The 14,867-nt window shown below is 41.0% G+C and overlaps 1 protein-coding gene across 1 annotated transcript; it reads right to left on the reverse strand.

Moving 5' to 3' along the window:
• Positions 1 to 4,133: 4,133 nt before the first annotated feature.
• On the reverse strand, positions 4,134 to 5,423 carry LOC123056844 (early nodulin-like protein 2). Its single transcript, XM_044480096.1, has 3 exons — positions 5,264 to 5,423; positions 4,720 to 5,163; positions 4,134 to 4,138 (listed from the first exon to the last, which is right to left on the reverse strand). Exons 1-3 carry the CDS (start codon positions 5,421 to 5,423, stop codon positions 4,134 to 4,136), a joined length of 609 nt encoding a protein of 202 aa, XP_044336031.1.
• Between the last annotated feature and the right edge of the window lie 9,444 nt (positions 5,424 to 14,867).

Below are 14,867 nucleotides of genomic sequence, written 5' to 3' on the forward strand. Positions count from 1 at the left end.
ATTGAAACATATGTCACAAAAAACCCATGTGTCCTTGATTTTTTGGAACACACAGTTTCCACCATGCCATCCAATGCATCCACTTTTGATTGTCCTTGTCACCCCACTAAAATTTTGACATCATGTTAGTTATTCCTTTGCAAGTTTCTTTAGGAAATTTGAAGACAGACATAGCGTAAGTTGAAATAACTTGTGCAACAGACTTGAGGAGAACTTCCTTCCCACTAATGGATAATAATTTTTCTTTCCATCCACTGATTTTCATGATAATACGGTTGATTAGGTATTGAAAATAGTCGTTCTTGTCCATACCCATGGTATTTGGCAACCCCAAATATCTATCATTGAAAGCCTCCATCATGATGTGCAGAGTGGTAAAAATTTGCTCCCTTATTTCCACTCTTGCAATGGGCTAAAAAAATTGCTCCCTTAACTTTAGAAATATTTATTTTTCACTTTCCTCCCCATGTGCTAAAAGAGAATATAAACTATCCGTACTTTTATTGCGAGGAATCAAAGGGTTTATTATTCCATAGTGATAGAGTTGAAATCTTTAGTGACTAAATCGCTAACACATGGAGGGAATTGCCTACGCCAGAAGGTTGTACTATTCTCCATTCTATCAAAGTTGGCTAAACTATCTGCAACTCTACTCTGTTGATGAAAAACTGGAATAACAACCCTATCATTCAAAAAACCCTTGATCTCAGACATCAAGTGGCCATAAGCTGATCTATCCAAGGAATCATAGGAAAGCGTTTTGAGAGTGATTGCACAATCAGACTGAAGCATAATTCACCTATTGGAGTGTTTCACCAACATCCTTAAACCTTCAATCATTGCTTGTAACTCCGACTCAAGGGTCTCATTGCAATGGAAGAGTTTCCGGTAGGCAGCGAAAATCACCCCACCGTCTCCATCTAGAAGTATCACACCTGAACCTACCGTGCCATCCTTATTACTAAAGGAACCATCCGTTGACAATGCAACCCACCCCACTGGTGGCTTCGGCCAAGCACTTTGTAGCGACCAGACCTCAAACAGTCTGATCTCTGTGCTCCGGTGTCATCCCTGGATCAGTAATGCTGACACCACACAGTACTCGGAGGATTTATAACAGAGTAGCAATCACACACTTATTACATCGAGTGTCTCAATAGAGAACTTATTACAATAAATATGGCTTAAGGTCATCTAATAACGATAACAGCGGAAGGCTTGGAAGATAAGTGAGTCCATCAACTCCAACGGCATCACTGAGTATAGAACCACGACCTAAAAACTCCTTCATCGTCGTCTGAAAAGTCTGCAACATTAACGTTGCAGCCCGAAACGGGTCAGCACATGGAATATGCTGGCAAGGTAACACATAGAGAGTAATGGAATGAAACAACTATACTATATGCATATTTGGCTGGTGGAAAGCTCTATGGTTACAGTTCTGCGTAAAGCCAATTTTTCCCTACCACAAAGGAATAAAATTTATTTAACTATCATGGTAGTTGTTAAACATTGAGAATGGTTGACAGGATCCTCAATCCCAATTAAACATCATCATTATCAAAACCCAACAAAATTAATTTAGAGGAACATGTTGAGATTCACATGATAATCCAGGTACTAGATATTCAAGATGTCCATAACCGGGGACACGGCTAATCATGATTAGTTTAATACACTCTGCAGAGGTTTACGCACTTTTCCCCACAAGACTCGATCGCCTCTGTTTGGTTTCTCGCACTACATGGCATTTGAGAAGACGGATGACCGAGACATAGTCTTTCAGAAGCGCTAGCACCTTACGATCGGATAGACCGTACCACCTACATCCCCTACATCTGCTAGTCTACCACTGTAAGAGTTCGCACGACTTAGTCAACTATGCTAGAGCCCATAATAGCTTGTGGCTGCACACGGAATTTTCTAGCATGAATAATCTCATGATCCCTTTGAGCCTGGGTGGCGGTCCAAAAGAAAACAGGCAATCCTGGAATACCCAGGTACCTCAATCCACCCAGATGTGTCTTTAAGTTGCCACCTTAGGTAAACCATTAATTAACAAACTTACATCTGTCATGGATATCACTCACCCAATCCACGTCTACTAGCATAGCATGGCATAATGGCAAACGTAGAAGTAACTCCCAAAGGTTTGATATATATAACAGGTGATAGGTACTACCTCAACTACTTCCCATCCCACAATTTAATTAGATCCTAATCATGCAATGTTTGAGGATTGATCTAATGCAATAAAACTGGGTAGTAGAAAAGGTATGATCAAAGTGTTACTTGCCTTGTTGATGATCCATGAAACCTAGCGACTTGAAGTAACAAGCAGCACACTCCGGGTATTCTATCGCAGACAAACAAACAAGCATACAATAAGTACTCATCTAATGCACAGGTAAAAGTCAAATAAGAGATCTAACCAGAAAGTTCAACTTAAGAACTCCGGTTTGCAAAAAGAATCAAATCGAATGAAGCAACAAAAGTCAAACGGCGAAAGAAAACAACCTCGTTCTACTAATCTGGATCTAAGTCAAATTTTACAGTAGCAAAAACTTATTTAAGTTGGCTTGAATCGTCTGATTCTGATAAACGAGCGAAAAATTATACTAAAACAAAAATCGGATCAGAAATCGTGATCAGAAAAATCATGGATTTAATCCGAGAAAAAGAAAAAACGACGAACGTTCGCTAGAACGAACAAACGGACGAACGCTCGTAATTAAATAAATCGGAAAACCGATCTATTTAAAAAAACCGAAACTAAAAAAACCAACGGAAAAACCGAACGGTTTTTCGAAAAAAAATGGCGGCACGGATTTCGAGGCGACCTCGGGCGGCGGGCGGTGGCTCCGGCGACGGCGCGGCGGGCGGCGGCGGCGGCGGGCGGCGCGGCGCGGGGTTCGAGGGCGGCGGCTAGGGTTTGGCTCGGGGCTAGGCTGCCCGGCTTTTAAAGCCTGCCCGGGCCAGAGTCCCAGGCGGACACGGCCCGGTTAGGTCGGTGCGCGTTTTTTTTAATAATTACACGCAGAAGAAAATTAAAAAGAAATACTAAATTGACGCCAAAAATCCCGAGATAAATTTTCCTGGGCTTCTAAAATCAAGCCGCACAAGGTGAACATTTATTTGGGGTCTAAATGCAATTCTGAAAAACGCACATTTTTTCTAAATTCAAATAAAATAACGAAAAACTCCGAAATAAAATCTTATTTGATTTTATTATTAAATTCTCAATATTTCTTTATTTTGGGAAAGTCATTTTATTCCCTCTCTCATATTCTTGTAATAGAAATAATTGACGATAAAATAATAAAAATCAAATGATCCTATTCTCAAAATTTGAGAAAACTCAAATATGAAAATAATGAATTTCCCAACTCTCTCCGTGGGTCTTTGAGTTGCGTAGAAATTTCTAGGATCAAACCAAAAGCAAAGTAAAATATGATATGCATTTATGATCTAATGTATAACATTCCAAATTGAAAATTTGGGATGTTACACACTTGGGGGGAACTATGACCTTCAAATAAATGCCCGGTTCACTAACATGAGCGGTTTACCTTTGATGATTTCCTCAACGCTCAATGAAATTTGGTTGTAAGAGTTATAATAGCTGATCAAGAAAGAACATGACACTTCCAGTGGCGAAAGATTTACCATGTTCCAACTCGTTCCTGAGATGCCAAATTCTCCACAACACCATGATGATCTTGCTTCTAATATGCTCATGTGATCCCGCGAGGAGGTGAAACAGCCACTCGTCACCTTGCAATAACCATTGGAACCTAGATGCCTCCTATTCTTTTCTGCGTTGGTGGCTAGTGGCCCGGACGATACCTGCCATGCTCCCTGTCTCGTGGGCATAAAACTCTCAATTTCTTTCGAGTTAAGCTGCAGGGGAAACCCCCGTGGATTCTGATAAATAAAAAAAATCCCCACTATGCTCGTTGTACCCTGGATACCCCCCCCCCCCCCCCCCCGCCGCTGCGTCGAAATGGGAGGTGCTAACTCGACACCAGTGGTCGTATGAGGGCCGAACCATTTTAAAATCATGGTTCCAATCACTTGAGTTCTACTGAGGAGTTCACGACTCTACTTTGTTGCCAAATATTTGCAATATTTCATTACTCTGTAATGTTACAAGAAAATTATGGTTAAACTCGTATTTTAGCGACGGAAATTTCAGTACTTCATTCAGACTCGTTTTGATAAAAGTAACAAAAATGATGGAAAAACATCCAAAGATAATATTGTCTAAAAAAATTGAGGTTCCACAAAGTGTAACTCATATAGATCTAGGAGTTAATTGATTAATTACTGAAGACTTATATTTTGGAGGAATTAATCAAGATTTACTCAAACAATTTGGATATATATAACGATCGAGCAAAAGCAAAATTGTTCAACAAGCAAAATCACCCATCTTAATTATGTGGCGTAATGGCTGAATTACATACTACAGTATGAAAGATTACATACCCTTACTCGCTATAAGGATGAAATAAGGAAACAATGTTATTTGATCCGGCAGAATACTAAAATTTGGAGATATACCAATGGAAACAAATCAAACACAATCCAATGCAGCAGGAGGGACTGATCGACCAAATCAAGCTAGCACTATGGCTCCGGCTATCACGAGGCACGCCAAGAAACCGCCCCGCAAGGCTGACGCGGACGATGGCGAACTCGGCGGTGGTGCCACCGTACCATTCGTTACCGGCGGCGGCGCTAGTTCCGGAGGCGGCGAAGTGGAAGAATTCCCCGCGGCCGGCGGCGCTGGCGCCGGAGGTGGCGACGTGGAAGAATTCCCCGCAGCCGGCGGCGCCAGCGCCTGAGGTGGCGACGTAGAAGAATTCCCCGCAGCTGCTGGAGCGGGAGGTGGCGACGAGGGGGATGACTTGGGTGGTGGCGACGGTTTTAAAGGAGCAGGTGAGGGGGTAGCGCGCACGGCGAGGACGACGACGATGAGGCGCTCGCCGGCGTGGCAGCGTCCGGCGTCGCCGCTGATGAAAAAGTGAGGGCCGGAGTAGGAGAGGACGAAGCCGGATTCGCCGCCGCCGAGGCGCATGAAGGGGTCGCTGGTGTTGCATGCGTCGTAGTGGCTCTGGTTCACCACCAGCACCGAGTCCTCTTGCCCTTTATACCTAAACACTGCGGCGAACCAAGCCCCTCAGATCAGAAACCCAGGCGCGAACCAGATCACTCCATGCATGCATGGATCACGAGTTCACGACGTACTATATACACGTACCGAGGCGGTCGTTGACCTGGAAGCGATTGCGCTCGGCCCAGTGGTTGAACGGCTCAGCGGGGTTCGCCGTCCACCCGCCGCGGCCGCCGACGATGAAGTCGCGCCCCGCACAGCCCGTCGCCAGCAGTAGGAGGGCCACGGCGAGCAGCGCCACCGCCATGCCAGTCATGTGCAAATTACTCACCAACGGCGCTGCCTTAGCAGCCAAGGGAATGTGCTTGTGTGTGGATGTGTATGCGGTATGCAACGCCAGCCTGCAGCAAGTATATATGGCGGGGTAAAATGTTGCCGTTGTTGGGAAGTAATTAATGGACGATGCAGGAATTAGCTGTGCCAGCCGCGGCCGTTGCCAAAAGCTTTACTTCCTGCCTAGTAATGCTCTGGAGAAACGTTGTCATCCTGCGGGCGGCCACGCGGCTCGGTCAATGCATGCCATACTGCCTTGCGACGACCACACACTGGACTGGCGACTATAGAAAACCTACTAAAAATGAGAACTATACAAACCTTTCTTTGTGTTTTTTTAATTTTTTTTAGCATCGTTTCTTTTAGGTTGAGAACTGTAGAAACCTACTAATGAGCCAATGTGGCCTGCCAAGACTAAAATGTCACGCTGAGGCTTCATTTTCTTCCTGAGCCGAACAATGCCTTACTATGAGTGTGTCAGAGAGAGAAAGGAAAAAGTCCATTTTAAACCTTGAATTCGTAGACGTCCGGCGAATCAAACCCTGAAGTCGAAATCCCTGTCGTTCGGACCCCAAACTAACTAATCCCGGTCCAAATCAAACCTTAGTGTCGTTTCCCAAACGGGGATTGCCGACATGGCAATGGGGTGGCCGGGATGGGTTGTTCGGCGCGCGCCTGAGGCGATATTAGTGGGCCGGCCCAGTTCGGCCCATCATTTCGCTTCGTTCTCTCCGTGTCCCCCTGCATTCCTCCTTCTCTGGCGACGGCAATGGCGACCGGCGGTTGATCGCCACCTCTGCGACGATCGTGACGGCGCGACGGCGCGTCGAAGAAGAAGGTAATGTCCTGGATGCCCTCCTCACTTGTTATTCATAGGTTGGAGTAGTTGCGGCATTAGGGTTAGGGTTTCAGCGGCAAATTTGGGGCAAATTTGGGGACGATTTGGGTGACGCAAAAAAATTGATTTTTTCTGAAGGGAATAGGTTGTTAAGCTTTATTTTGATCGCGGTGTATGTTTTTTCAGTGAAATCATGGACCCGAGTGAGATTTTGAATGTTCGGTTTCATATTGGAGGGAAGTTCATCCGCATTGGTCCAAATTTGGACTATGTTGGGGGAGATCAAGCAATGTCAGAGATTGAGAGGGATAAATTGTCTCTGCAGGAAGTGAAAGGCTATTTAAAAGATCATACTCAGTTGATGGAATCGATGAAGTTCTATTTTCTGCTTCCTGGAAAAGAGCTTATCAATGGCTTGGTGTTCCTTAATGATGACAGTTGGTGTGTGAAGATGGCTGAGTACATTTGTGTTGGAGGAGTTGCTGATGTGTATGTGGAGTATCATGGAGAGGAAGATAGCAATGACAACAGCAGTGGGAGTGATTTTGAGGATCAAATCCTGGAACAGAGTGATGATGATGAACTAGATGCAGTTATAACTGCTAAAGAACCAGATGCAGTTATAACTGCTGATGAACCAGATGCAGTAACTGGTGTTGAACCTGCAGAGTCTGACACTGATGTGCTCATACCTGATGAAACTGGTGTGATCACTCAAAGAATTTGCAGCCCCTTGAAGCAGAGAAGAAGCAATGCCATAGAAGTAGATGTGGAGAAATGGCAGGCATGGAAGGAGTTTTTTCTCAGGTTTTGGATCCAAGTCAACCTGCATCGGCCTGTGCTTCTGAACCTCAGGCTTCAGGGCATGTCAATAACCAAATGGTGATAGCTGCAAATATTGACAGTGGCAATCAAAATTCAGACTCAGACAGTGACACTGAATACATTGGACATACTGATGATAGTGGGGAGGATTCAGAAGTTGTGGAGCTCAGGAGACATGCTAGGAAATTTAAGAAAAGGATGAGAGACTCCAAGAGCTAGATAGGTAGGGATGCTACAGGGCCAGTGCCAATTGAATTGATTGCCAACATGGAGAAGCAAATTGAAAGAGAAGAAATGGATTGGAACTATGATTCATATGATGAGGACTATAGCTATGATGAAGATTCAGATGGTCATATAAGGAAGAGGAAGAGTACATTCCCAAGATACAACCCTGAAAGTGAAGTACCACATTTTGCTTTGACCATGGTTTTAAGAAGCAAGAATCAGTTGTGCAAAGCTTTGAGAAGATATGGACTAATAACAAAGAGGAGCATAAAGTTCATGAAATTTGAGTGTGACAGAGTAAGGGCAAAGTGTGGATGGCCTGGCTGCCCATGGCTGATATATGCAGCCAAGAGATCAAGGACTTCAAGATTCCAAGTCATAACATATAATGATGATCACCAATGTGCACAGAACAGATGCAACAAGTTGGTTACTGCAAAGGTGATTGCACAGAGGTATGAGCACTTCATATTGGCAAATCCTATATGGAAAATTGAGAGCATGAAAGCAATTGTTTTGCAAGATATGTTTGCTGATGTCTCCACTTCAAAGTGCAAGCATGCAAAAAGAATTGTCATGGACAAATTATTGTGTGGAATGAACAATGAATACACTAGAGTGTTTGACTACCAACTTGAGCTGCTAAGGAGCAACCATGTAAGCACAGTTGTTGTTTGCATAGATCCAACCAACATGGAGGAAAGTGTATTCCAGAGCTTCTATGTGTGCTTTAATGCAATGAAGCAAGGATTCAAGGCTGGTTGCAGAAAAGTAATAGGCCTTGATGGTTGTTTCTTCAAAGGTGCAGTGAAGGGTGAGCTATTGTGTGCCATAGGTAGAGATGCAAATAATCAGATGTATCCACTAGCCTGGGCTGTAGTTGAGAATGAAACTAATATCACATGGAAGTGGTTTGTTGGGCTACTCATTAAGGACTTGGAAATAAACAATAATGGAGCTGGCTGGGTTATTATTTCTGATCAGCAGAAGGGCTTGATAAATGCAGTGAACGACCCATCCCGGCCACCCCATTGCCACGTCGGCAATCCCCGTTTGGGAAACGACACTAAGGTTTGATTTGGACCGGGATTAGTTAGTTTGGGGTCCGAACGACAGGGATTTCGACTTCAGGGTTTGATTCGCCAGACGTCTATGAATTCAAGGTTTAAAATGGACTTTTTCTGAGAGAGAAAGGCCTCACCACTGTGGCCCACCCGAGCCATTCACCGTCTCGCTTGGTTGCACCTACGAGATGGAGCAAGGGAAAATATTAGATTCTACCAGCACTTAGATGATACCGTGATACGGGTTTTTGGGCCATTGGATCTTGAATCTGACGGCTCCTCAAAATCTATTGTACACCTACATGAAATTTTGAAACTCTCGAATGACTTTTGGCAAAATGTTCAAGAGCTCCTTGGAGCCGTCGGATATCCAACGGCTCCCAGTAGCACGTATCACGGTATCACCTGATATCTTTGTGAGGGAGCAAACCTCAAAGACAATAAACCTTGAGCAAGGAGCTCCTGTTCGATGCTTAAGGCGACGGATACCGCCATTGGCGCTCGCATGCAACGCGGCAAGGCCCAAGGAAGGTTGTTATGCTCGTATTGCAAAACACACACGTAATTATGGTAGAAGAAGGATTCGACCTCTGTCCGCCAGTAGCCAAACCTTAGAAAATAACCAGTAGACTTAACTCCCTTAGTTGTCCATTTTGAGGAAAATAACCCTTCTTTTAGTACGTCATTAACACGTAGGAGTATTACATACCCGGTCTATTATGCGTATTTATTTTATGATAAAATAAAAAATGGAAAAATAATGCACAATAAAAAACATGGACTTGAAGAAAGTTCATAAATTTGAAAAGGTTCATATAAAATGAAAAAAGTTTGTGAATTTAAGAAAACTTCACGAATTTGAAACAAGTTCACAAATTTCAAAAAAACATGACACTTCAAAAAAAGGTTCACCAAATTTAAAAAAAAGGTCATCAATTTTGAACAAAAAGTACATCAAATTTGAACAAAAGTTCATCTATTTGAAAAAATATGATCAAATGTTTTAAAAAGTACATGGAATGAAAAATTTCATCGATTTTGAAACCAAGTTCATCAAGTTTTAAAAAAGTTCCCAAATTTGAAAAAAAAATCAAATGCAAAGAAAATGTTCGTAAATTTGAAAAAAGGTCACCGGTTTGGAAAAGAAATGAAAAAAAGGAAGGAATATAGAAAAAAGAAAAATGGACAAAAGAAAAGACTAAAAACAAGCAAGTAAGCACATCACCTATGGTGGTCGGGTGGTTACCGTAGCATGCAATGGCCTAGGGAGTGGCCGGTTTGATTCCAGACGACACTTGTATTATTTCCGATTTAAAAAACAGAAAAAGGTAGATGGAAACGGCCCAGCATGTAGGGGTGTGTAAGCCCGTTTGCAAAATGCATAGTAACGGGCTCTTAAGGCGTCAAATATGAAATGCCAGGGAGGTCCCCCAACCTTATTTGGTGCCTTAAGGATTTATTTAGGGGTTGGTGCGTTAAGGTGCATTCTAGAAACCGTGGCACATCATCCACATCACTGGTATCTACATTGTCCGGCCCATATTTGTTTTTTCATTGGTTTCACAAGTTGTTTTCATTTTTCGTTTATTTATTTTAATCTTTCTTTTTATTTTTGGCCGTTATCAAACTTATGACTTTTACAATTTTGCAGACGTTTTTATAATTAAAAAACCTTTAAAAATATGTGAATTTTTATTTTCAAATATGTGAAATTCTTCTCAAATCCGTGATCTTTACCAATTTTTGTGAACTTTCATAAATTATGAACTATTTACCAACTCTTTTGTGATATTTTTAAAATTCATGACATTTTTTCATTTTTGCGAGTATTTTCCAAATTACAGACTTTTTTCAAATTCATGAATTTTTCACAAATTTGCTAACCTTTTTAGAAAATTTATGAACTCTTTCAAAAAATTGAATTTTTAAAATAAATACATGAACTTTTTTCAAAATTTGTGATTTTCTTTCCTTTTCTGAAAAACTGAATGGCCAACTCCCCATGGTCAACGCAATGGTTGTAGGTCCACCCGTTAACCAATTTTTTAAAAAGAATGTCAACTGGGTCAGCCCATATACTCCGTGTGTGATCGCCAATTATCCTAGTTGGCAAGCTCTTAACAAGCTCCTATTGGACGCTCAATCATTCAAATGTCACAGTAAGACACATGGGCGCTTCTATTTTAAACCAATTGACTACAGCACCCAGTATAGTAGCCAACTGTGTACTAGCACCTTGTTTTTAGCCATTTTTTAGTTCCGGACAATTTAGAAAAATATGAGTATACTTTTAAGGAAAATTAACTTGATTTTTTCTGAAATTTAAAAAATAGTGAAAAATGATAAGCCAAATTGAAAACAATATTTTTTATAATTCCAAATAATTTTTGTAAAACACAAATATTTCTTGGAATTTCTGAAGAATTTTAAATTTGAGAATTATATTTGATGACGCAAACATTTTTGAATTTGTGAAGAAAACTTTAAAACAGAAAAAATTACGAAGTTCCCAAAATGTTTTTGATTATTTTTTTTTCTGAAAACAGGAATATTTTTTGAAATCACTTTTTTAAAATTTTGGAACAAATTTTGAAATATTTGGACATTTTTTAGAAATGAAATTTTCAAAAAAATAGTTAACTATAAAATAGCGAGCACCGGTAAAAAGAAACGACAAAAAGGAAAAAAAAACACACCTAAACCAATCAGGAACCTTCTCCCAAAATCCGGATGGGCTACAGTAGGAGGCAATGATAGGATTTGCACATAGGAGGCAAAACAACCTCTTTTGCTAAATGCCCTGGGGCATCTAGTAACACCAAGAGCTTCAAACAGGTTTGGGAAGCTTCTAGAAGCTAACGATCCATTTTACTTTCATTGTTTTTCTTGCGTTTCATCTTTGTATATTTTATTTTCAGTTTTCCATGTTTCTTCCCTTTTTATATATTTTCAGGAAAATTTTCTAGAAACAAGTTTACGTTTGTACTAATAATGAATGATTTTTAGTTTTTGAACATTTTTCCAATTCATAAATATTTTTTAAAAATTCATGGATTTTTCACATCCATGATTTTCTTTTGAATTCAAGATTTGCTTTTCAAATTGATGATTTTTTCTCTACTTTGTGAATTTTTTGAATTTGTGAACCTTTTAAATTTCATGAACATTTTTTGAATTTGTGATCTTTTACAAATTAGTGATCATTTTTTTATTTCTTAACTCTTTTCAAATGCATGAACTTCTTCCAAATCTACCAACAAAAATAAGAGCTAGTTTCTTTCAACCAGTAGCTAGCGCAAAAAAAAAGGGCCAGACGAACGACATTAGCTCGTTGGTGAATTGGCAGTGCTAATGGCCCTAGGAGAGGCGACGAAGCGCACCTGAGCTTATGCCAGCCAAACCTATCTAGGTAGGCCGACAACATTTCAGTTAAATTATTTTATTTAGGCCAGTTTTTTTCATAAAATATGATCTATTTTTTAAAAAACTATAATTTGTATATCAATAAAAATTCATATTTTTTGGAGAATTTATAATATCCATCAACGTTCAAATAATACTATTTGCTATATTTGGTAATACTAATCAACGTTCAAAAATGTTTAAAAAGAAAAGTAGTTTAAAATATATCATGAATTTAGAAAAATGTCCAGGAACACAAAGAATTTCAGGAATTTTAAGAAATGTCCTGGAGCAACAAAAATTTCAAGAATTTTAAAAATGTTCACAAATTTTGGAAATTATCGTCAATTCATATCTCTAAGACCAATTTATAAAATGTTCAGAATTTTTGAAATGGCCGCATATTTAAATTTTCTTAAAATTTAAGAATAATTCCCAATTTAAAATATTTCCACGACGTTGAAAATGCCCATAGTTCTAAAAAATTCAGGAATTTTAAGAAGCTGCTAAATTCAACAAATTTTCACGAATTATAAAATATAGAAGGAAAATGGAAAGAAAAACTAAAAGGAAAAAACAGAAAAAAAAAAGCCAGAACTTTTCAGAAGAAACATTTCCAATATAAAAAAACTGGAAGGGAAAACAACAATGAAGCCCAAGCACATTGGCTCAATTACGTGCTGGGGACGCTCGTTTGCGCGCGGAAATCTAGTCAAAGAGCACAAAAGTATTTTTCGCCTGAACGAGCTTGGAGGTCCTATTAAGCACCTTAAGCGACGTCTTGTTGCTATAACACTTTGCCAGCCACGGCGCAGTTGTGCTAGCAGGCTCACCTGTTCTTATTGGCCGTTTGCTTGTCTGTGTGTTCAAACAAGGGGTAGACTAGGGCTCATAAAAAAGAGTATCGATTTTTTAAAAATAAAAAGATATTCACATTTTTGACAAAAATGTTCTTGTTTTCGAAAAATAATGTTCACAATTGTTGAATTTTTTTTATGAATTGCGAAAAAATCATAGATTTAAAAATATTTATCAGTTTTAAAAGGTTTTCAGGAATATTGCTAATATATTCGTGAATTAAAAATATCACAAAAATAATAAAATGTTGTGGATTTCAAAAATATTCACGAATTACGAAATAATATAAAAGGAAACAAGAAACTAAGGAAAACCAGAACTAAACCAGGAAAACAATAAGAAGAAACAATAAATAGTAAGAAGAAAATAAAATAGAAAATGTAAACCGCTGAAAATCGGAAGAATACTTTTTTGGAACACAATACAGATGCAAACACTCGTACAAACGCACATGGCACTCACACCTATGGATGCACACAAACACACACCCTACCCTTATTAGCACCGCCGAGAGACTAGGTTTGCAAGTTATTTTGAGATTGACAAAGTTATCACAGGCGCCTCTGTAGTCGACGAGAACATCTCCTCCCACGAAACAAACATCGCCGAAAGTTTAAAATAAATTCAGAAAAATGTGACCACATATATCAAGTCTAGGATTTAAATTTTGTTGGGTTGGTTCCATCACAAAGAACCTAATCGTATAAGCTAGCAAGGAAATCGTAAAATAACAGACTAGAAAGAAAAACGAGGCGGAAAACTGGTAAGAGGAAACATGTACGCCAGTCAGTGAAGTACGAAATGAGAATTAGAGATAATGGGCCGAACCAATTACTGTTCACCCTGTGAGTAAAATAAATTTCTGCCAGTATTCTACGCACTGAGTGTTAGGATTTTGCCCTCATATTCTGTCGTTTTCTCCTTGGTTTGTTTCGTCTGTTTTTTGTCATTCGTTTTCATGCATTGGTTGCAGCTTTGTGTCCAGCTTTCCTTTGATTTTAATTTATACTTTTTCTTTCTGTTTTTCATTTTTTTTTCTTGTTTTCTTTCTCGGGTTTCTGTTGGGGTTTCCCTTCTTCTTTCGATTTTCTACATGAAAATCTTTTAAATATCCAAAGAACTATCTTTAAATACATGAGAACATTACTGCAATGCATACCGAACCCTTACCTTGGGTCGCTCTAGGGGGCGGCTCGGGCGATCCAGATCTCATCCGCCGCCGCCCCCACCCTTTCCACCTTCGTCCCCCACCACCGTCGGAGGAAGTCACTAGGCTAAGCCTCTGCGGCTGACGATGGCGACGGGCCTTCATCTCCTTGCGCGGCGGGTGGCGGCACGGGCCTTTCATTCCCATGCGACGGGATCTTCGGCTGTTGTGGATCAACAGCTCTGGACGTCGAGGTGCACGCGGCGGAGACGGGCGTCGGGGCGGCGGCCCTGGTCTTCTTCGACGACCGTTGTGGCCGCGAGGATGGCACGACGCCTGGTTCGGGCAACTCGGAGCGGCTAAGCCCCTCACCTCCGCATGGTGTGGGTGGTGACGGTGGTGTCCGCTCAGATCTTCGGCCTGCTGTTGGGAGCCGGCAGGCGACGACGTGGGGGCATCGTTCTGCCTAATAAAGGCGCCGGTCCTAGGGTTCCTCTGGCGCCAAGACGAAGATCTGCTTGATGCGTGTCCTCCTTGATCTGGCCAGAGTGTCAAGTTCTGAAAGGCTCCGCCGCCGAATTCCCTTTTGCGCCTCATGCCTGGAGATTGCTAGATCGGATAGGATTCAGTCATGCGCACCCATGTTTTTTTCCGACCGTTTGGTTTCTGGAGGGAGCGGCGTGAAGCTCTGCTATTTGTTGCCATTATGAGATATGTCTTTTTCGTTCCATGGTGAAGTTAGAGGCAGAGAATGTCATGGAAGCTATGATCTGAGGACTAGTAATGGTGGTTCGAGTCTTTGTGGTGATGAGGAATTTGCTTGGTGCTTCGGGACTCGTAGCAGCGGCATGCAAGTGGGGGCGACAACACAGTAGAAGTTCAAGGTCTTATCTTTCAAGGTGAAAATCCAAGGTCTGGCCTTAATTGGTTGTGCCTGGCAATGGCCTTTTCAAAGACATTGTTTTGAGAGCGTGGACTTTCTTCAGGGTGAAAACTTATGATATACGATTGGGCGATGATGGTGTTTGTGCAATTTTTTTCTTGAAGGCGTCACTT

This window comes from Triticum aestivum, chromosome 3A (genome assembly GCF_018294505.1).
Source record: "Triticum aestivum cultivar Chinese Spring chromosome 3A, IWGSC CS RefSeq v2.1, whole genome shotgun sequence".
Classification (NCBI taxonomy): domain Eukaryota; kingdom Viridiplantae; phylum Streptophyta; class Magnoliopsida; order Poales; family Poaceae; genus Triticum; species Triticum aestivum.

Bases quoted from the DNA above. Each gene is read 5' to 3' on its own strand.
- LOC123056844 (XM_044480096.1), bottom strand. From the start codon at position 5,423: ATGGCGGTGGCGCTGCTCGCCGTGGCCCTCCTACTGCTGGCGACGGGC. The intron at 5,164-5,263 runs GTACGTGTATAT...GGTTCGCCGCAG, and splicing joins CCAGGTCAACGACCGCCTCG to TGTTTAGGTATAAAGGGCAA.